Genomic DNA, 23,414 nt, shown 5'->3' with positions numbered 1-23,414 from the left:
GTCCCGGAGCCGGGGTGGGGCGAACCAGGTCCCCTAGGGTGCTTGGGTCTGGGGCAGAGTTCCAGGCCGACGGGTCCGGTCACGGCTGCGCTGCCGTCCTGTGCCCCGCGGCCCGCGCTGGGAGCGGGCCTAGCGCGCTCCCCTCGGTCCTCCGCGAGCGGGGCTCGCGATCCTCCTGTTCCCGCGCCGGTCCCGGCCCCGCGCCGCTGGCAGTCCGAGGAGAGTCGCTGGCCGTGGTCGCCGCTAGGGTAATGCGGGGAGGCAGGCCGGGAGGGACGGTCTAGGGCCGGTGGGGGACGCGAGGGAGCACGGCTGTGTCCGCGCGCGCCCGGGGAGCCGAGGCCAGAGCTCGGCGTCCCCCCGCGCCCCCCAGCGCGGCGGCTGGCTGGGCTGGAAGCCCCAGGGCCCGCGCGGTGGCAGAGGCACCTGAGCGTGGCGGGGCGGCGGCCGCGTCAGGTGCGCGAGCCCCGGCCGCCCCCACCCCGTCTCACCTCTCTCGCGGGCCTGCCGAGGGTCCCAGCCGACGGCACTGCGGACCCCGGCGCTGTCGGCGAGTTCGCTGCTAAGTGCCCCCAGGCTGGACCGGGGAGCCTTTGAAGAAACGCGGGCTCCAGCGTCGATCGTCCTCGGGGTGGAGGTCGCGCGTGGTGCTGTCCCCTCGTGGCTTTGGGGCGTCGAGTACTTTCTTCCCTACGACCGGGGTTTGAGGCTCGGCGCCCACCTAGCAAGTGCCTGGCACACAGTAGGCGCGCAGTAAATATCCGATTATTTGTTGGGAGGATCGTCACGATTCTAAAGTCTTTACGGGTTCCCAGGGGCAGTTTGAAAATTACGGTAATTTTAAAATTCAACAAAGAAAGCAAAGTCTGTTGTTGTTTTTCATTCTCTGCCGAGTTCTGTAAACGGATAGTGCCCTTTGATTTCCACAGGAAGCGTCAGCCTTTCTGACTGAAACCTTTGGATAAGCCATTTTATTATGGAACAAATTTAAGTCATTTATAAAGCATCATCATAATTATAATTAGCTTTATAGATGCAAGTGCAAGGGACTACACTGATGGACGTTTAGAAATATAGTCTCTAAGTATGTTTTTTTTTTTTTAAAGGAGGGGTTTATATTCATGTCTCATGAAAGAGCATTCGGGAACACAGAGCAACCCCGCACTCCACCCCCCTGCTAGGTACAGCAGCTGCCTTGACCTCAAAATGTCTTGTAAAATTATCTCTTCCTAGTCTCGTGTAGCTAAGGCGAAATCCCTGAGATTAAACCACCCTATTGCCACAACCCCTTTAGCGTTAGCAATTCTCACAGGTTATGTGCAATTCTTTTGAATTTTTCTGAAAAAAAAAAAAGAGAGAATGAAGTTTCAGATTCTTTAAGACAAAATGGGTAACAACTTGCTGGTGTTACATGAATAAGGCAGGATACAAAATAGTGATAACCCCTTAAATTCCACACATCACCACATCCCTAACCGCGCTGCTTGTGGTTATCAAAACACTGCCAACTTGCTTACCAGATGCGGTGAACCCACGCTGTCCCCAGAATATTTGAGTGTGCCTTGCAGGGCATCCTCTCAGGTCTTTTCCATTGATACAGAGTTTGGGAGTTACCAGAGCTTTCAGATAATGCTGCTGTCACTTCAGGCCCCGGGAAGGCAGGTAGGGCCAGCGGGGCTTTCCCTTCTGATGGCTGCTGAATGGCAGGTGACAGCAGAATCCCAGTTGTCCTGGGTCTTCTCGCTCCGGTTCTCCACCTTGGTTCATAGTGAACTTGCTGAAGAAATTTACTGCTTTCCTTAGCTACTGAATTGGATACCACGGTGGGCATTGGGTTAAGATACCGCGTCCCAGATCAGAGTGAGTGGATTCCTGTCCCAGCTCTGCTCCTGATTCCAGCTTCTAGCTCGTTTGCACCCTGGGAGGAAGCAGGTGATGATTGCAGTAATGGGAGCCTTGCCACCCACTAGGAGACCTGAACCGAGCTCCTGGCGCCTGGCTTTGGCCTGGCCCAGCCCCAGCTGTTACAGGCATTTGGGCAGTGAATCACTGGCGGAAGATCTGTCTCTCAGTCTCTCTCTGCCTTTCACGCAAACTTCTCAAAAACTTGGTTACTGCTCTGTAATGTTTATGGGTTACAAAATCTTCCAATTGTCAGGTATTTGTAGATTTGATCAAATTTGGAACTTCCTTAAAATGAAGTAAGTGCAATGTAGATAAGAGAGGGCGTTGGTTACAGGTAAGGGACCACTGGCACTAGCAAGTCTAGAACATTGCTTCCCTGTCTACTAGCAAACAGCTGGACGTCTACTGGCAAACATCTGGAAATCATTGGTGGTGCTTTGGTATCTCCTTGAGTCTGAAGAAGTTCCTATTTTATACCTGAATCTACTGCAGATTAACACTGTTGTCAGTAACGTGAACAGGAATTATTTGCCTATCTTTAATATCAACAAATTTCAAGAATAGAATTGAGGACTAAAAATCCATAAGGTGAAAAAATTTTATCCTATAAAAATGTTATTTTCACATGAAAACTAAAAAAAATGGTCTTTCTCTTTTTTCTAACCATATATCAACAAGGAAGCATGAATTTCTAGTCTGTGATTAATCCTGATTCTTTTCTAAATTTGGTGGTCAGGAACTCCAGTTGATTTAATAAGTGATTAATCCACTCAGAAAACTTTGAAAATTCTGGTTTTTTGTATTTGGAATTCTTGAGAGTTTTTTTATTTTTATTTTTATAAGTCATGTCAAATATAGGTCCAAAATTGTTTTTCTATATTGCTTTCGTATTTGCTTGAGGTTCTTCCAACAAACAAATGTACAGAAAAGATAAGCAAGATGCAAGTGTATTGACGCTTTGGCAAGTGTTCAGAACCTCCCTGCTAGTCACTCAGCCTTTCTCAGTGAAACTTGCTGACGCCTTTAGGGGATGTTTCTAGTCTTTGTATCAAGGAATTGCTGATATATACCAAGTGGGTTTAGGGCGACCACTTCTTCAAGGACCTATGGAAATCTAAATGATTTGCTTTTTTGTTGTTGTTGTTGTAGTAGGCTATTTCTGGATCCTGAAAGGAAGATAAAGCAAAAAGTCTTCTTTGGAATAGATGGAGTTTTATCCCTTTCTGTGAACTAAAGCGATTCAATGTCTCTTTTGGTAAGTGTTTGTTGACGTGAATCTGCTTGTGCCACGCGAGCTGTTCGCTGGTGTGCAGAGCCCCGAGGAGAGGAACAGTCTTGTGGAATGGTCTAGGGCCCTGATTCGTTGCGTGGACCTGCATGACTGGTCTTGAGAAATGAAGTAGATTCTCATTGAGTTTTTGTCTGTTTCAAAAAGAGCTGCTCCTCTATTTTCTGAAATACTAATTTTTGTAATCATTTTTCCCATACTCACTTTTTCACATATACATGTTGTACTTAGATAGGTTAATTCCTATCCAGTTAGCTATACCTTATCCTTTAAATCTTTAAAAAAAAAAAGATCCCTTTTATGAATTTCCATTTGACTAAAGGCAAGGAAAATAAATTTAAGAATAAACTCTTTGACTCACACCAAAAAAATGTGGATCAATGTACAATGCAGATGCCAACTTGTTTTCTGTTTCTATTAGAATCCATTGTATCTGCTTTAGCTTAAGCAGCTTAAGGATTTCATTATGTCTTATATATAATATAATACTATATATTATATTATTATATTACTATATTATATTACTATAGTGGTCTTCTAGAAACTGGTGAGTGTATTTGTATGATGAATAGCTTCATATATATCTTTAATCTGTAAAGTTCTAAGAGGCTGGCAGGTATCATCATCTTTTTGAGTTGACCCAAGAGTGCCAAGAACCGGAGCCAGATCTCAGATTCCTCTATGCCGATCCACTCCATTAGTCCCCAAGTTTGAGAGGCAGAACTATGAAGTTAAGAGACTGTGTTGTTAGTTATGTGGGAAAAATAGAGTACATTTACTTTAAGTGGTTATTTTAAAGGTTTACTCCTTGAGAGGGGAGCTTCGTGTATCTGGAAAATACGTTGAGGTGAAATTCCTCATTCCGTGGAACAGGGATCAGCACCCTTCTCTGTACAGGGCAATTAGTGTCTGCTTGCACGTGGTCTCTGCTAAAATTACTGCTATGCTCTTGTAGCAGGAAAGCAGCCATGGGCAAGATGTAAATGAATGAAAACCAACGAGTGTCAGTGTTGCTGCAAAACTTTGATCTGCCAAAACTGATATCAGTCAGATTGGGCTCCTGGACCAGAGTTTGCCGACCCCTTTAGATTTACATTTTCACATGTAAGATTTACATTTTTGTATCAATTTGTCAGTTGGAGAAGATGTAAAAGGGCAGTTGGTCTAGTTTTTACACTTAGTAGATGCGGATTCTGTAATTCAGAGGACTGTGTAGTTGCTCAGGGCCTCCAAATTTAGGCAAAAGGATATCTTTCCTAATGTATTATTTCATAATTATGGATTTTGTGAAAAGTAATAGAATATGATGAGTGGTTTATATTAGATCAATTTGTTAATAATTTTAACTTTATTTTATTCCTGCAATCATGAAATATTTTAGAATCCTTTGAATCAAAATATTCCCCCTTTTGTCCTAGAGATGAAATGTGTACAAATGAGATCAAGTTGAAGTTGTTTCATATGAAGGATTCCTCCCCTCTTCAAGTTTTACCTTCTATTTGAGAACTAAGGAATGGTGTTTTCAAAGGAACAGTATAAGTAAAATATTTCTTTTAAATTCTTTATGAAGTGTAACTGCTGTTTACTCAGCTATGACAATAATGGTTGAGAAAGCAGTAGGAGAGGTATTCGGGCAAACTTCCTTCTGTGTGATTTAAGTCACTGATGCTGGAAGGATTCATGCTCCGTGAGCGGCCGGCGCTGCGGCTCACTAGGCTAATCCTCCGCCTTGCGGCGCCGGCACACCGGGTTCTAGTCCCAGTCGGGGTGCCGGATTCTGTCCCGGTTGCCCCTCTTCCAGGCCAGCTCTCTGCTGTGGCCCGGGAAGGCAGTGGAGGATGGCCCAAGTGCTTGGGCCCTGCACCCCATGGGAGACCAGGAGAAGCACCTGGCTCCTGGCTTTGGATCAGTGCAGTGCGCCGGCTGCAGCGGCCATTGGAGGGTGAACCAACGGCAAAGGAAGACCTTTCTCTCTGTCTCTCTCTCTCTCACTGTCCATTCTGCCTGTCAAAAAAAAAAAAAAAAAAAAGCTCCGTGAGCCATTCATGTTCACTAGCATCTGATTGGTGCAACGTGGATATAAGAATGCTTTTATGGAAAAGATATATGACTATATGCGATCTTTAAGAACATCAGAGGTAGCACCAAGTAAAATTCTAATAGATACGAAACTTACCTTCTGCACACCCGCCGGTGCCTCCTGGGCGCCTCCATGCTGTGCATCCTGACTTCCATCGTAGGTTCCCGCATTCTGCCCTTTCTCTCTGCTCTCCACCCCAGTCTCCAACCCTTCTCTCCCCACGCTCGACCCCTGTCTATCCAGTGCCTTATTTTTCACTTATTTAATGCATTTCTGACTTCCAGGATTGTTTCTGCACCTCACGAACACAAGTTGAATCACTGAGATCTGAAAAACAGTCTGGAAGCAGCATCCATCAGTACCCGGTAAGCAGACGGTCCAGTGCGATTCCTGCTCCTCCTGCACCCTCCGTACATCTGTCATACGTTCACTCCTGCTCGTCTCATACCTCTTTGTCTCTACTGCTTCCTCTATTGTGTCTTCTTCCTACCCCTTCTCCATGAGCCTACGATTGGCCTCTTCTCTACCTAAACTGGCGCTCCTTGGGAAGTCTCACCTAGTCCTGTGACTTCAGTTGCTTAAATTTCAGATTGTCCTGGAGCTACTTCAAGTCTCCTAAAGGGACCCCGGCTTCCAGAAGAACTGATGATCCTCAAATTTCCACCAGTCACCCCAGACTCTCTGCTGACCCCCAGAAGTATCTGTAGAGTACCTCTGATTGGGTTTTCAAAGGCACTGCGACTTGGAGTGAAAGCTTAATTTCCCAAACCTCACCGACCCATTTATTTCCTGCTTTGGCTATGAAAATCCATCTATAAGTCACCCTAACTAGAAACTTTGGAGTCATCCACATACAGCACCCGCCTCTGCCCCTTGTGTAGACACCGCCTCTGAAATGCCCTTCACAGGTGCACCACGACCCCTCACGTGTCCCCAGCTTCCCAGGACCCGTTGCGGCGGCCTCCTTGCCTCCTGTCCCCCGGACACACACATTCTGTGTGGAAGTCTTCTCCGTCCACGCACAGCAGCGTTCAGCACTGCACCCATCCCGCGCCTGCTTGAGCCACTTTGAGACATCTTTCAAATCTCAGCTGGCTTGCTAAGCCGATGGACAAAGTCTAAACTTCTCTTCCTAGCGGCATGGAATATGTCTAGTTTTTGAGTTTAATTTCTTGCTGCTGAGTCTTAGCACATACTCTTCTCTCTGTTTGAAATACTCTTCATTCTTTTCTCCCCCCTGAAATTCCTCCTTATCTATAAACGGGTTGGTTCAAATACCACACTTAGAAAGCCTTGCTGCTTGTACTTATCATTCCATTACAGTCCTACATGCATTAGACATTCCCATAAAATGGTACTCACTCATGAAGTACTCATCTTACAATGACTGGAGTTTATGCCTGCCAACCGTAACGTGATCCCCATAAGGCAGTCTGTCTTAGTCATCCCTATCTCCCCTGCGCAAGGCCTGATAGGTAAAAGAGTATTTAAAGGATCATGCTTGATAATAAACATTTCTCCGGATCTTTTCCTCCCCTTAATCCTTGCTTTATACTGCACTTTCTACTCCAGGTGGCACCTGCTTTGCAAATGCCTTGCTTGCTACAAAATGAGGCAATCCCAGTCATGTTGTTATGTATCCCAGTCCTGTCTGCAGCTACCCGCATTCTTGTCTTGTTTATGTGCTCACAGTCTGTAGTCTTCCGGGCACTGAGCTTTCATGCAGTAGGAAGTCGTTTGCAGCCTGCGTTTTGATTCAAGTCATTCTCTCCAGGTGGGGGTAGTTCAGGATCAAGTGACTGTGTGTCCACACCGTTAGGAAGGGAGAGGGCCGAACACTGTCCACAGGTGGCTGCTTGGATTTCTCCAGACTCCAGGTTGGAGCTATGTTAGATTTCAAGGAGCTGAATGTCACATCTCTCTCTGTCCTTAGAGTGAGACTAAAATCTTAAGCGAGGAGAGCAGAGCCAGGGTCTGTGTGAAGTCTCTTGTGGAGAAATAAAACTGGAGAAGTTATGTAATGTAAATTGACACCAGCTGGAAGCCGGTGCCTGCCGATTAGAAAATGCTTCCTGGGCTCTGCCTGAGTCATGCTTCAAAACACCATCTGTTGTCTTCTGTTTGGGCAACACGTTCTCCACGGAGCCTATAGACAGTATTAAGTATGTTAAAATGTCATGTTTGGAGGACGCTTCTGGTTTTCCAAATGATTTCTGCCTCCTGTAACGTTGAAAACCCTTATGTCTCTAGAAAAGCTCATTTTCTGTAATTAATTTTGCAAATGAAAGGCTGCACTGTTTGAGTTGAGATGCTGATTTTTAACATAATACAGTTTTGGCAATTCTATGATTCCTAAAAGGCCAGTTGGTACAATTTTCAACCCATGTAGGCAGTCTTCCCTACAATATCTCTGAGAGTTATTTGCAGAAATTCACATAAAAAGTACTGTAGCACAGAAAGTAATATAATGATAGAGGAAGGTGTGTTTCACCTCAAGTGGAACGTCCAGCGGGCTCTCTCCAAAAACATTTCACGGATTGCCTTTCCCTGGTGGTCACTGAACCAGGGTTTGGGGTCTGTCCCCCAGGCTCTCGGGATCAGAAACTGATTTGGGCAGCAGACCTAGAGTGGCCCCATATCGCAGCGTCAGAACCACATTAGGCAAGGTCATTAGGCTGATCGCCACAGTCTCCCAGGCTCGGTGTTCTTCCCTTGCATGTGCTGTCCTTGTGGTAAAGTGCCATGAGAAGCCAAATGCTCATTAGAAGCAGTTTAGTTTATAATGGAGAACTTGAAATTCATCCCACTGGGCCTTTCTTTCGCTGCATGGAGACATTTGAACACATCAGATCTTTTCTTTTTACAACCTTCCGCCTGCTGAGCACCGGGTCTTCACTGCTGTTCTTGTTCCTCCTTGTTCCTCACGTATTGACCCTGGTGGTCATCCACCCTCTGTCTGGATGCATGAATGTGGAGGGGAAGATGCTAGGAGGCAGCCTGATGCCTGATCCTCTTAGGCGGCACCGGCTGAGTGAATTTCTTACGCTGAACTGAAATGTGCTTCCTGTAGCTTCTGATGGTTGATTTTAACTCTGCTTTCTGTTCTACTTACTCTTTGACATTAGTCTTCTAGACATTAGTCTTTTAGATGCTTGAAAGTGACAACCATATATACTCCAAAAAGTTCCCAGGAAAATAGAATTAAAAGATGAGTTTATTTTGGTGCCAAAAAATTTGAAATTCCTACATAGTTTTTTTCATAAGATTCATTTTCCATGAACTTATTGAAAATTGGTTGTATACATATCCTTATGGTTTTCTTCTCCAGAGTAAGGATTCTGAGTTCCTCCAGTGTTGCCAAAACCATAGCGATATTGTTGGCCTTCCCCAGGCATCTCTAGTCTGCCGTGTGCCTGTTAAGTTGTGGTGTGCTAGTTAGCTACCCACCATGCTCCCCGGACTGACGAGTCATCTCGGCCTCCAGGACGGCTCTGTCTCTTTCCATCTGTGCGTTCTGTTTCTATAAATACAGCCTTGTATTGTGCTTTGATTTAGCCTTCCCTGTCATCCTGTGAACTGGCGCCTCCAGGTCATAAACCTGGTATGCTTGATTTTATCATTAGGCCTCTCGTTTTTGTTTTTTTGTTTGTTTGTTTTGTTTTTTATTAAATTTAAGTGTAAGATTTTGCATTTATTCCTGTAAAATGGTACTGATTGATGCCCGTCCTTCTAGTTCCTCAAGACTGTTGTGTGTCCTGGTGTCCTTCCAGTAATCAGCTGTGCCTAGCAATGTACAATTTGTGGGATTTTTTTTGTTTTTTAAAACATGCCTTTTGCATCTTCAAGAAGTCGCTAAAAAATTTCAAAGAACAAGGGCAAGAACCCTGCCATAATTTTTGCTTTCTACTTTTCTAACCAATCAGCTCATCAAAGACAAGAGGGGTCAGTGTGGGATGACTTAGTGAGCCAGTGTTGCCTGCCTTTGGTTGCCGTGTTGGCTTTTTAAGTGTTCGTAACTCACCCACCTAGGCATTGGTTCTCAGGTGTTCTGGGAAGCAGCATCAAGCTTGCTCCGTTGTAGCTGTCTCCCTTTTTGAAAATTGGGTTGGTGTTGACATTTCCGTTCTGATTTCTCATCTGAGTTCTACCATATCTATGGATTTAATATCACACATGTGGTTGCCCTTGGCCTAGGGATTTGAATGGATTTAAAGCAGCCTGTTTGGAACTTTGAATGCTAAGTTACAACCCAGGTGCACCTGCTGGTTTATGGAAGCCTACTTCCCCAGGGGAGAAGATGCAAGCCCAGTAGAGGCTGGCAACTCTGCTTTCTGGCCATCCCTCGCTAATATTATACCACTTTTTTTCAAGCAGTGAACTGTAAGTTTGTGTTCATAATGTCCCTCACCTTCCTGACAAGTTTACCCACTGACAGCAGTTTAGTATATCTCTTATATGTGTTCCTTATATGTGTTCTCAGATAGGCTCTGAGAAATCTAAATACTCCTTATTTGTGTCCTGGTTGTAGGAAGCTTCGACTTTTCGGATATGATGTATCTGAAGACTACCTGTTCTAAAGAAAGCAAATTGATGTATTTGGAATTCTCCTCTCTTTTCATTGGAATAATTTCCAATTACGTAGTAGACGTTCTTTTTATAGGCTGTCATTCCTCTTGAATAATATTCACCTTTATTCATCTTTAGCCATGGGCTAAAGATTTTTTTTCTGCTCTCTTAGAAGTTTAGGAAACATAGCCATCCCTGTCTGTGAATCTGCATCTGTCGCTGTTTCAAACTTCGTCTCTTTCTCTTGAGTAAAGAGTCAAGGGTGTGAGAAGCATTTAGCACAATTCCTAGCACATAATAATGTCATTTCCCCCTTTCCTCCTATTCACCTTGGAGACCGGAACAGGACTCCTGCCACCTGCTGGTGCTGTAGACTCTAAGCACCCTTTGGAGGATCCTCCAGGCTCTCGCGTGCCGCCAGTGGTTTAGGCATTGCGTGCTGCCATCGTGCAGAGATGCAGACCCAGGGCAGACCCAAAACATCCTGGCAGATCTCATAAGGGCACGGGATCCTTCGTTCAGGGCTACACCCTGTTCTCCCATCTCCTTGCATGTATTCTTTCCTTCCGACCTCCCTCTGATTCATTCCATCTGCGACAGCCTCTTCAGCAGGGGTGTGGGAATCGCTCCTGGAGCATTAACACCTCTGCTCCTAGGGCGTGTCCCTGGGAGGGGAAATGCAGCCCTCAGACCCTGGAGCAAAGCACAGCGCCCCTCACAGGCCCCTGCAGCTCTTCCCTCCGCCACCCTGAAGGCTGGTTGGCATCCTTGGCAGCTCCTGCAAGCCTTGCTGCAAATTGTGCTGGGAAGAATGCCTTGCTCTGGAGAGCTATTTTCCCGCAATTGAGGACTCCCCTGTAGCTCTGAGAACAGCCTCTTCAGCCCCGCTCCGGGGCCTTCCTGATGAATTCTTGTGTGTTTGGAAATGCAACATCAGTATTTTCTATTGGAGTGGGCACACAAAATTAAGGGACTCAAAACGCTTATTCTACCTGTTATGTTCTCGTGTTTTTAAAAACTGCAGGTTGATGAGCCACCCCTTTGCCGGTTCCCTCCGTCTGCTAGAGCCAGTGAAGGGATCCATTCCACCCACGTTTCTCACTATGAACTCCAAGTGGAAATAGGTAACATACAGCAGAAACCAGATATTAGTATCAGTCTGATGGATTCAGTACGTGTTGTCTAAAGATAACAACCCAGACTTTTTCAGGATTACAATCTACAATTTTACTTTTTCTCTGAAGCCCATTTAGAGGAGATAGGCTCTGAGAAATCTAAATACTCCTTATTTGTGTCCTGGTTGTAGGAAGCTTCGACTTTTCGGATATGATTTATACTGGGTATGAATTAATATCAAATCTTTGCAGTCACAGATCCTTAACTAAATTGCTTCCTAGCTTAGAGTTTTCCCTGAATCATATTTGCAGTGGAAAGCTTCTCAGTTAAGCGTGGAAGAGGATGGCTGCTTCTTTTATAACTTCATAATCTGGAACAGTTGTGAACATTCAGAAACATCCGTTCAACACCGCACACCCGGACCGTGTTAGGTGGCAGAGATGCAAAGCCGTGTGTGGCTCATGCCATGCCTGAGCAGGCGAGCACGAAGGGCACCTTTGTCTTAGGCACTGGAGGGTACCGTGGTAGAGCTCCGTGCCAGCTGTTACAGGACAGAGACGAGGGCGTGAACAGCTAACGACCCACGGGCGTCCACAGACACGGCACAAAGGGGCTGGCTCCTGAAGAATGAGAAGTTTGCAAGTTGTTCTGCTCAGGGTTTTTATTTAAAAGTAACAAGAAATAATCTTGGCTAAATGAAGCAAATAAAACAAGGAATTTTTGAACAACGTTGCTAACTCACAAATTATTGGCTAGAGAAATAGGCTTGGAAGGAACCAAAAGTATAGAGCTTGGTGTCTAGGACCAGAGACATGGACTAGGAGCAGCCTACTTAGTATGCTTTTTAAAAAAGATCTATTTATTAGTATTTTATTGTTTATCTGAAAGGCAGAGACAGAGAGGAGAAACAGAGAGCTTCCATCCTCTGGTTTACTCACCAAATGTCCACAATGCCATGATTAGGCCAGGCTGAAGCCAGGAGCCTGGAACTCCTTCCCGGTCTCCCATGTGGGTGCAGGGGCCCAAGCACTGGAGCCACCTTCTGTAGCTTTCCCAGGTGCATTAGCAGGGAGCTGCATTGGAGGTAGAAGAGCCAGGACTCAAACTAGCACTCGTAGGGGATGCCAGCATCGCAGGCAGCGGCTTAACCTGCTGTGCCACAGTGCTGGCCTGCAGCCCGTTAGTGCCCTAGCCGGTGGGTGACTCCTGCCACGGACATTGGGCCCCTCTGCAGCGAGCTCTGACTGCCCCTGCCTCTTCATGTCACTCACGCCGTCTTCCAGTTGGCCAACTGTGAGCCACATGCCAGGTCCAAGGCCAAGGGGTACCTTTTCTAAAGCAGCAAATTGGCAAATTCCCCCGAATGAGAAAGGTTCCAGTGGTGCCCAACTAAAGACAGACAACAGGGATTGAGGAAGGCTGGTGAGAGGGAGAAAACCCGTCAGAATCTCTGTGACCACAAGTGGGAGCGAGGGGAGGGAGGGAGTGCTGGGAGATGGACCTGGAGAGGCAGATGAGGGACATGCGGGGAAGGACTTCGTGTGATGTGTTGGGAAGTGCCACTCTCTGCCGGCCCCCACAGCCTACCCCTTTGTGACTCCCAGGCAGCAGTTGGGAGTGCATCGCGTCTGCTGGAGGGGCCTGGGGACCGGTGATGGTGGGAGTAAGGGCACCCAGGAGTCGCATTGCAGAGCTAGCGGGTCTTTTTCTCCTTTGACCCTTTGCCACTTCCATTTTGTAGATGAGGACCCTGGGGCTGTGAGACCGTCCTGCAGCTGGTGATTAGAAACCAGACCTTGCCCCAAGCTCCCAGCTGCTTCCCAGCAGTGCCTCCCCAGGAATAAAATGCTCCATTTAGAACGACTCTGGCAGCAGGCTGGAAGATGCAGTGGACCAGTGAATCACAACCCCAAGTGGCCCTCTCACCCCTGTGTGTTTTGGAACATTGCAGTGTCTGTTCCTCCACAGTGTGACAGATCAGAACTCCTGGGGGTGGGGTCGAGACATCTACATTTGCAAATAGTTCCCTTGGTCATTCTGGCGCATGCCCTGGTTGGGGAATGCAGGGAGCAGGGGAGATGTCGCTGTGCGTGTGTCCAAGGGGAGAGGACAGGGCCGGAGCCAAGCAGTGATGCAGACGCTGGGGGGGAGGAGATGGATTGCAGCATCGCTTATTTGCCCAAGGGAAATGAAAACATTTGCCTGTCGAAAGACCTTATAGGAATATTTGTGCAGCTCTATTTATAGTCACCAAGACCTGAAAACCACCCAGATATCCATCAGTCTTTCAAAGGATCAATAAATTGTGATATAGCCATCCAGTGGATTATTGTTCAGCAGTAGAAAGAAATTGCTGATATAGATGACAGTGATGGATGACTCTCAAAAGCAGTGTGCTAGTGAAAGAAGCTAAGCACAGAAGGAAGCGGGGCCAGGGTGGTGGCAGAGCAGGTTACGCGGTCACTTAGGATGCCAGCAGCTCACATTGGAGTGCTGGTGTGAGCCCCAGCTACTCTGCCTCTGAGCCAGCTTCCTGCTAATGTGCCCAAGAAAGCAGCGGAAGATGACCCGAGTACTTGGGCCCATGCCACCCATGTGGAAGGTGATGTGCAGTTCCTGGCTCCTGGCTTTGGCCTGCTCCAAACTTGGCTGTGGCAGCCAGTTAGGGAGTGGAGAGTGGGTGGAAGATCTCTCTCTTTGTCTCTGTCTCTTCCTTTTTTGACACTCTTACTTTAAATAAGTCTAAAAAAAAAAAAAAACAAAAAAAAAAAAACCAGAGATACCATTTATATGAGAAGGAAAACTCAGATGAGTAGTTGCCAGGGGCTGGGAGTTGGGGTAGGGGCTATTGAATAGCATTCCATTGTTTGCATATATCATAATTTGTTTATCAAGTCACAATTTTAGCCATTATAATAGATGTGTAATGGGATGTCGTTGTTTCAATCTGCATTTCTCTGTCTTGGGCATCTTTTCATAGGCTTATTGGCCATTCCCATATCCTGTTTTGTGGACTGCCCATGTAATTCTCTGCCCATTTTTTTAATTGGATTACTTGTTATCATATAGCTGTTTGAGTGCTATGTTCTGGATGGAGATCTTGTCAGATACAAATTCTGTTAATACATTTAGTCAGCAGCTTACTTCCTCATTTTATTAGTATTGCTTTTGAAAGAGCAGAAGTTTTTAATTTTGATTAAGTCCCAGTTTGTCAGTTGTCTTCTTCCTTGGTTGCTAACGCATCTCGTGAGTTTTACAGGGAGAGGCTTTGACAACTTGACCTCTGTCCATCTGGCCCGGCACACTCCTACAGGAACACTGGTTACCATAAAAATTACCAATCTGGAAAACTGCACCGAAGAGCGCCTGAAAGCCTTACAGGTGAGTGTTGGAAGAAAACGCTACAGAGTCCATTTGAGGGGATTACACCTGTCAGAACTACCCCCTTCCCAACTCATTGTTTCTGTTAGGAAAAGGTAGATTTCTTCCTTCTGATTAACATGGAGTTATAGAATTGGACAGAATACTTGGAAAGCAGATGCAGTCCATGCAAGAACAAATATATTCAAACTTTGCGAACTGCTCTTCATTCCTTCGCACGAGCATCAGACTCGTGGGGCTTGTCTGGTGCCTGCGAGCACCCTGGTCCGTCCCACACGAGGAGTCACTGAGGGAAACAAAAACAGGAAGCAGTTTCCTCGCATCCAGCTAAGCAGAATGAGCGGCTAACTTGACCAATGCGGAGAGAAATACGGGGCAGGTTTATTATGACACCATTTTCCTGGTCACTAATCACTTTTATAGGATTTTGACATTTCGCTTTTTAAAAATGCACACGTAGGTGGTGCAGAGGAGGACTTGAAGACTGTGCCAGAATGTGAAACGTCACTCTCTGTGATGTGGTGTTCGAGTGACCTTTATTCTCGCACACTGTGTGTTCCTGAATGCGCTTCTCTAGTGAGAACGTAGTATAGTTTCTCAGAGTATGGCCTCTTGGGTCAGAGTCAACGTCCCTAGTCTCTTCTTCTTCTTTCACTAATGATGTGCTTTGTGGCGAGTTTTCCGTTGATTTCTAAGTGTCAGCCGCTGTACAGTGAGGGTCCTAGTGCCACATCATTGTGCAGTGGCTGTGCGGTTTACGGAAGTGAAAGTACTAAGAACAGTACTCAGTACTGTTTCACTCCCTTGAGTATCAGCTGCCACTCTTGCTATTCTTTTCATCGTAAGAAAAAAGGTTGTATTAAATGTCTTGTCTCTTGTGTGTTTATCCTAGAAAGGACTGATCCTATCCCACTTTTTCCGACACCCCAATATTACAACTTACTGGACAGTTTTCACTGTTGGCAGCTGGCTTTGGGTTATTTCCCCATTTATGGCCTACGGTAAGAAAACTGGTTTTCAATAAATAACTCCTCATTTTGACCTGGATGCTACTATTATAAAGATGAGTGAAATCTTAGATTTAAGATTCACTACCTTTAAATTATAAGCCTCCTGGTTCAGTCTGGATTTTATGCGATACTGCTGTATCTGGTTCATGTCAAATTTCTGGCTTAGAAGAAAGCAGAAGAGATGTGATGATCAGTGAAATTGCCGCTGCTTCTGCAACACTCTCCTGCCTCTGCACAAGCTGTCTCTGGCGTCCGTTTCCTTCCCCTCTCTCCGCGGGGACCTGCTGTGACGTGGCAGGCAGCAGCCGTTTTCCCAGACACATCCCTGTTCCACTGCGTTGTAAGCTTCTCTCGCATCTCTGAGTGTGCACTTCTTGAGGGCAAGCATCACTCATGTCTTTTCCATTGTTGTGTCCCCAGCTATCTACGTAATAATACTTAGCACAAAATAGTATTCAGTGTTTTGAATGAATAAGCAAATGAATTTAGAGCCTTGATGAATTCTAGATGACGAATGAATTCTAGAGCTTTTGTGGATTGTTTCTGAATTAAAAAAAATCCATACACATGCATACAAATACAGTATATATTTTCATTAAGTAATTTTGAAAAATTGTTAATTCTCTTTCCTAATCTCCGGAGTATCATTAGAAGAAATACTTTTAAGATTCTTAAAGGAAAATCACGTTTGCCTGGGAAAGTAGTTCGACTCCAAAAAGTAACAGCTGTGTGTGTGTGTATGTGTATGTGGTTTTTTTGGTTGAAAAGAACATTTAAAATGTAGCTGAAGCAAAATCACTTTCACTGTTCATCTCAAGATTTCAGGGGTTTCTTTTAGGTTCAGCAAGGCACCTCTTGAAGACCTACTTCCCTGAAGGAATGAGTGAAACTTTAATAAGAAACATTCTCTTTGGAGCAGTAAGAGGGTTGAACTATCTGCACCAAAATGGCTGTATTCATAGGTATTTACTTATCCATATTTTCTAAAATGAGAGTGCTAAGCTTGGCGCTGGGGTAGAGCCCCTGCTTTCATAAGCTCACAGTCGCAGTCTGATGAGGATGTAAGAGTCTGTGCTGTGTTTAGGGTACAAGTTAGAGGGAATGGGAACCTAATTTTCGGGGAGGGGTGTGTTTCTTTTTTTTCTTTAAGCAAATAAAGAACTTCTTTATCTGCTTTTCAGCTTGTAGCATGTTTAAATCATGTATAACTATAATTAATTTTTCCTTGATTTTTAAAATATTTTGCAGTACCTTGAGATGATGATACTAAATGTCAATTTTCTTGTTACCAAACTGTAAATGAGGAAGTAATTGGCCGAATGCAAAAACCGTGGTGTTTTGGTATATGCTGGGGCTTTGTTTTGTTAATTAAGTTACTTTCAGATGCGCTTACTTTTTTAATTGTTTCAATCTCCTTAAGGCTTTTGATCATATTCTTCATTGTCTTTTAACTGGCATTCTGGTTAACTGGTGATTGAAACAGCCTGGATTCTAATGACTTGAGGTTTTATGATACATTACCAATTCATTAGCCATCCACTAGTTTCCACATTCAGTATCTTGGATGAAAAACGAATTAATTTTTCTGATGCTGAAAGGGAAATTTTATATAAAAGATATCTTTATAAGTGATGTTATGCCAGGAGAAGCTGTCTTTTATTGACTGGTATTGCATTTAACTTTAAGTTACAATCCTAGGCTTCTAGGATTTCTTCTAGTCCATTTCTTTGGACTTTTCCTTAGGTGTTTTGCAATACCATCCTAAAACTTAATTATTTGATTCCATTCTTGTTTGCAAACGTTATCACTTCCAACAAGCAGCTTTCAATGATTCTGTCCTTTGCTTTCATGCTATATTCAGTAGCTGAACGAGTTCTTTAATTCCTTGTACTCACAGCAGTGTATATCACACACTGCTGGTTCATAAAAGGGATTTAGTTTCCAAGCGAATACATGGATTTGTCCTGACCAGATTTTTACTTTCTTCATGGGCCACGTTCCCAGTACTTAGGATTGTTTCTTTTTGTTCTAGGAGTATTAAAGCCAGTCATATCCTCATTTCTGGTGATGGCCTGGTGACACTCTCTGGCCTGTCCCACCTGCATAGTTTGATTAAGCACGGACAGAGGCATAGGGCTGTGTTTGATTTCCCACAGTTCAGCACGTCCGTGCAGCCGTGGCTGAGTCCAGAACTGCTGAGACAGGTCAGGTGTGGCCGTTGCATTGGGTTGTCTGTGCGTCTCCAGTGTCCTCTGAGTCTGACTGAAGGACAGTTGTGTCGTTCTATTTGGATTGGTGAATGGCCTCCGGCAAGACTCTTTTCGCTTGTCCAAGTTACGTTAGGGATTTTAAATTGTATATCGTATGTTAGGTGTTGTTATGGGACCTCCTCCCTATTACTGTTCACCATCCTTTAACAAAAGAGCACATGCGTGTGACCTTCTGTTCAGTTACTGCCACTAAGGAACACCACGTTAATTGTATTTGCAGGATTTGCACGGATATAATGTGAAGTCAGATATTTACAGTGTTGGCATTACAGCATGTGAATTAGCCAGTGGCCAGGTACCTTTCCAGGACATGCACAGGACTCAGGTACGTGCCGCTGAAATCCCTGAACCGCTTGGCCTTGCATAAGAGCTCTTTCATTCCAGATCATTCCTGTCAGTCGTGGCTGCTCTAGACTCTTAGGAACTTTATTGCTATTATTTTTTATTTGAAATTTTGCCTGCAGAGAATTGAAGGAAATTCTTCTTTCTTTTAGATGCTGTTACAGAAACTGAAAGGTCCTCCTTACAGCCCACTGGATGTCAGTATTTTCCCCCAGTCAGACTCCAGAATGAGAAGTTCACGTTCAGGTGTAGACTCTGGGATTGGAGAAAGCGTGCTTGTGTCCAGTGGGACGCACACTGTGAACAGTGACCGGCTGCACACACCAGCCTCAAAAACCTTCTCTCCGGCTTTCTTTAGCTTGGTACAGCTCTGTTTGCAACAAGATCCTGAGAAAAGGTAATACCGGTCACTCCTAAGCAGCATAAACTGTGCATGTTTTATGTTTTACAGGAGCTTCGTGGTGTTTCCCTCCCCACAAAATGCAAATGTTTTATCCTTTGACCAAAAAAGTCAAGTCTAAAACAGAAAATAATGATGCTAAGAACAAGTAGAGGGGGCTAGTGCTGTGGCACAGTAAAGCCACTGCCTGCAACACCAGCTTCCCAAATGGGTGCCAGGTCGTGTCCTGGCTGCTCCACTTCCGATCCTCAAGTTCCTGGGTCCCTGCACCCCCATGGGAAACCTGGATGCAACTACTGGTTCCTGGCTGCAGCCTGGCCTATTGCTGGCTGTGTGGCCATCTGGGGAGTGAACAAGCAAATTGAAGATCTCTCTCTCTCTCTCTGTAACTCTGACTTTCAATAAAATAAATCTTTTTTAAAAAAATAAAAGGAACAAGTAGAGGTAGTAAGCAAATGGAAGAACACTGGATTGAAAATCAGAAGAGTTGGGGCTGGCATTGTGACATAGAGGGTAAGGCCGCCGCCTGCAGTGCCGGTATCCCATATGGGTGCTGGTTCGAGTCCTGGCTGCTCCACTTCTGATCCAGCTCTCTGCTATGGCCTGGGAAAGCAGCAGAAGATGGCCCAAGTGCTTGGGCCCCTACACCCATGTGGGAGACCTGGAGGAAGCTCCAGGCTCCCAGCTTCGGGTTGGCTCAGCTCCAGCCGTTGTGGCTATTTGGGGAGTAATTCAGTGGTTGGGAAGACCTTCCTCTCTCTCTCTCTCTGCCTCTGCCTCTGCCTCTCTGTAACTCTCTGCCTTTCAAATAATAAGTAAATAAATCTTTAAAAAAAAAAAATCAGAAGAGTTGTGTCGCTCCCCGTCTTCGTGGGGGAACGACACTAAACCCTGCCTAGGCTTCATATCCGAGTCACGGCACCATTATGTCGTTCCCCCTCTTCGTGGAGGAACGACACAGGACCCTGCGCTGTTCTTTCGTCTGCTCGGCCCTCCCCGGGTTTGCTGCTGGTTCTTCCCGGGTTGGCTACTATCCCTTCCACCTCCGTGGAAGGGCAGTTCCCCCTGGCCACATTCCCCACTTCCGCAGGGGAGCGGCACACCACCGGCCGGCTTTCTCGGGGGCTGCACGGGTTCCCTTAGATGTTCCCCATAGATGTTCCTGGTGCATGCCGTCTCTCTCCTCCTTTATAGTCCTCCTCCGCCAATCCCAACTCGGCTGCCCACACGCCGAGTACGCTGCTCTCCTCCAATCAGGAGCAAGTCCTACAGTTTATCAGTTGAACTGGAGGCAGCTGTGCGGAAGCTGTTTACTTCTCTCCCAGCGCCATATTGTGGGAGAGCAGATGCATAGAATAAGTCTTAATTCCAGTAACTCAGTCTAGTCCGGATTGCTCCCCACAGAGTTGGTCACCAGTTTCAGCCTTACCATTTCCTAGCCTAGTCTCACCTTGTAAAAATCAGCTAGTCTTTCTGAATATTAATTATTGTACTTGCATTAATCCATTTTAGAAATGTATTAGCAGTATAAAATGTAAGTAGCTGCTTCCATACTAATATAAATTATTACCATAGATAACTATATATTAGCATTAGTATTTTGGAAACAAGGTGTGTGTCTTTTTTAAGATTTATTTATTTATTTGAAAGTCAGAGTTACACAGAGAGAAGGAAAGGCAGAGAGAGAGAGTCTTGCATCCACTGGTTCACTCCCCAATTGGCCACAACGGCCAGAGCTGCACCGATCCAAAGCCAGGAGCCAGGAGCCTCCTCCAGGTCTCCTACGTGGGTGCAGGATCCCAAGGACTTGGGCCGTCTTCTACTGCTTTCCCAGGCCATAGCAGAGATCAGGATTGGAAGTGGAACAGCCAGGACTTGAACCAGTGCCCATATGGGATGCCAACACTGCAGGCAGCGGCCTTACTCACTATGCCAGAGCACCGGCCCCAAGGTGTATCTTAATTACCATTTTTAACCCCAAAGTGCCAGGCATAATTTCTTATAAATAGTATGTGTTCAATAAATATTCAGTATGGATTAACTGAAGGACACCTCTAGAACTAATTCTTTCCATTTGTCAAAGTTGGAGCCAAGATTTGAGCTTCTGACATAATTTCTTTTTCAGTATTTTAGTGTTGGACTTTATAGTTCCTAACTTAACTTCTACTATTATACATTCCAATTTGAGGGTCTAGTTTTTGTAATTTTTTTTTTCTTCTAAATTTCAGGCCATCAGCAAGCAGTTTATTGTCTCACGTATTCTTCAAACAGGTGAGCTGATCTGTCCTCTGTTGTCTAGGTGTTTTCAAATACTATTAAAAAATCCATTCCATGTTGTTGGTTTAATGGGATACTTTGGTTACCAAGAATCATGCTATTAACTTACAAAAATAATGTTAAAAAGCAGAAAAGTTTTTGGTAGTTTAATTACAGACTTTTTGAAAGATAGCCGTCCTGTAAAACAAAATGAGTGAAACAAACCGGACCATAATCCCTGCCACTACATGCTCAGCCTTGGTTTTGATTAGTGACTCCTTCTATATTGGCTACACATGACGAAGGGCAAACTATATCTGATAAAAATCCATTTATTTGGCTTCTCTTCCTGTTTTCAGGTAACCAGAATCAAAGGCATTTTTAGGAAAAATGCTTAAAAACTATATAAATACTTTAAACATAATTTCTTTAGAAGTTACTTATTGCTAACGAAACTGATGTATTAAATTTGTACCAAGAGCCTTATTTTGAATTTCTTTAACAGATGAAAGAAGAAAGCCAGGACTCCATCCTGTCACTGCTGCCTCCTGCCTCTGCCAAGCCGTCAGCAGCACTGCCTCCAGTGTTACCTTGGACTGAGCCAGAGTGTGCTTTCCCTGATGAAAAAGACTCGGACTGGGAGTTCTAGGGCTGCCAAATCACTTCACGTCCGATATACTTGACACCCTCTTCTTGCTGCTTTTATTCTGCATTGCTAGGTACAAATGCCAGAATTATACTTGAAAACACAGTTGGTGCACTGGAGAATCTCATTTCAAACCACTCTGTTCACAGGGGCGTGAGTGTGGAGTTCCCTGGCCTAGCTCAGACTGCTCTCACCACCCCAGGGAAACATCTGGATGATCAATCTAGCTACAGTCAGTGTCATCGATTCTTACATTTTCTCCCCAAAGCTGTGACTAACTCATCTTTTCATCTCTCTCTCGTTTTTGAGCCAGTTGAGTTTTTTGGCATTTTGCTCTTCTCTTGGGATTGAGCCCTCCTAGGACAGGACTTCCAAGTACATCTGATCTTTCTTTCAGGTTCTCTAGCCTTTTGAACCAGCTATTGTTAACCAACAGGCTAGTTTATCCTGGTACCAAATGCCTCTTTGGTAGACAGGGAAATGTTTATACTTTCCCTTTTTTCTATTAATACTTATATAACATCAAACTGAGCCTCACTCAAAATAAATGATTCACTTGAACTATATACAGAAGTCATAATTTGCTTTTTTAAATAAAGAAAGCGGCTACATAAGGTAACCCTTTTCTACCTTGTAAATTTTAGATCCTAAATTCACGCACCCTGTGGGAGCTCAATAAAGATTGTTGACTTGAGTTTGTGCTTCTATTTATTTTCCTAATGTGATCTGGCAAAGATCAAACACAGGTTCTCTGTTTGTTTTGCCAGGAAGCCCTTCCTCCAGCAGACTTCTAACTTGTTAGCTGAGGACTACTGGGGACTTGATCCAGTGAAGGCCTGCCTGTTCTGATCCTTTATATGATCATTGCTCTTGGGGGGTTACAACACAGAGGGTGCGGGTCTTCATGATATTTCCTTGTTAGCCAAAGAGAGAGGCCGTGTCTCAAAAAGGGCATGTGGGGTGAACTGTGCTACACTGGAACCTATGTCAACTGACTTTCTTAACTGTACGGTCTTTCTCACATTATAGTAAAGGTTATTTTAAAATGGTGTCTTTAAACCAAAAGGGCAGTCTACAAGTTAATGGGCAATTGAAGGCACAGTCCTTTTCATGTTCATGGGCTGGACCTCCTCAAGAATGAAGGTTTGGGTTACTCTGCCAGGGCAGCCACGAAGACCTGCCAGGGTGAAAGGCGAAGGTGAATTTGGAATGGATAGTGACGGAGAAGAGGAGGGGACCGGTTGAGGCCCTCGGAGCAGCTGCAGTGGTCAAGCCTGGAACGAAGCTCCGCCTTGCAGCACGATTTCCCCTCCGCAAGCCACCTCGGAAGCCATGAAACAGGGCCTCTCACATCTCTGGCTGGGGCTTTATTAAGTCCAATGTGTGTACAAACATTTCCTGTAAGCAGCTGGTCCTAAGGTCTGGGGGAGACCCAGGAGGGCTGCTGGTGCGGTTAGAGTCCAAAGGGCATCAGGCCCAAGATCTAAGAGTTGATTTGTTAATTTGTGTCCAAAGGCAGGGAAAAGTTCAAACCGAGTCAGGAGGGGAAATTCTGACTTGAGGGCGGTGAGCCTTTTTGTTCTGGTCAAGTCTTCGACTGAGTGGATGGACTCTCCCCACACTAGGAGGCAATCTGCTTTACTCCGTCCACCCCTTGAAAGTTTTGCAGAAGCTCCTTCACACAGAAACACCCAGAACAGTGGTCAACCGAATAGCTGAGTGCCCTGAAGCCCAGCAGAGTGGATGCATAAAATCACCCGTGCCAGTGGGCACTGTGACGGACTGCGAGCCTGAGCCTGTGAGCGCTGCCTTAGACTTTGTGCCATAGCGCCTCCCCTGCTGTATTAGCTTTGCACGGCTGGTGTAACACTGCCACAAACTTCAGTGGCTGAACGCAACACCAAATTGTCGGTTCATGGTTCTGTAGTCCGGAAGTCTGAAATGGGTCTCACAAGGGTAAGATCAAGGTGCTGGCAGGGCTGCGTTCCTCTGGGGGCTCTGAGGACAATCCATGGCCCTGCCCTTCCCAGGATTCCAAGGCTATGCACCTCCTCAGCCCATGGTGCTCCAGTCCAGCACTGTTGGGCTGTGTCCTCATATTGCCATCTCCCTGGTTCTATCTTCCTGTTCCCTCTTTACTTTTTATGAGCCCTT

At 45.3% G+C, this 23,414-nt stretch overlaps 1 protein-coding gene across 8 annotated transcripts; it reads left to right on the top strand.

Annotated features, from left to right (window-relative positions):
* Positions 1 to 21,954, top strand: STRADB (STE20 related adaptor beta). Of its 8 annotated transcripts, none has more exons than XM_008258963.5 (12): positions 1 to 248; positions 3,055 to 3,160; positions 5,558 to 5,638; positions 10,864 to 10,963; positions 14,215 to 14,336; positions 15,229 to 15,337; positions 16,185 to 16,308; positions 17,379 to 17,550; positions 17,837 to 17,941; positions 18,111 to 18,355; positions 20,587 to 20,629; positions 21,120 to 21,954. In XM_008258963.5, the coding sequence occupies exons 2-12, from the start codon at positions 3,149 to 3,151 to the stop codon at positions 21,261 to 21,263; spliced, it is 1,257 nt and encodes a 418-aa protein (XP_008257185.3). In that variant the 5' UTR covers positions 1 to 248; positions 3,055 to 3,148; the 3' UTR covers positions 21,264 to 21,954. The 8 variants fall into 8 exon arrangements, with proteins under 8 accessions (XP_008257185.3, XP_089186194.1, XP_089186193.1 ...); XM_089330068.1 differs by having other exon boundaries at positions 107 to 248; positions 16,172 to 16,308; XM_089330067.1 differs by having other exon boundaries at positions 107 to 248; positions 16,165 to 16,308.
* Positions 21,955 to 23,414: the final 1,460 nt, after the last annotated feature.

Source organism: Oryctolagus cuniculus, chromosome 3 (assembly GCF_051225735.1).
Source record: "Oryctolagus cuniculus isolate XC-2025 breed Fujian yellow rabbit chromosome 3, ASM5122573v1, whole genome shotgun sequence".
Taxonomy (NCBI): Eukaryota; Metazoa; Chordata; class Mammalia; order Lagomorpha; family Leporidae; genus Oryctolagus; species Oryctolagus cuniculus.
The sequence above is the reverse complement of the archived record's forward strand: the minus strand, read 5'-3'. Positions and strand labels throughout refer to the sequence as shown.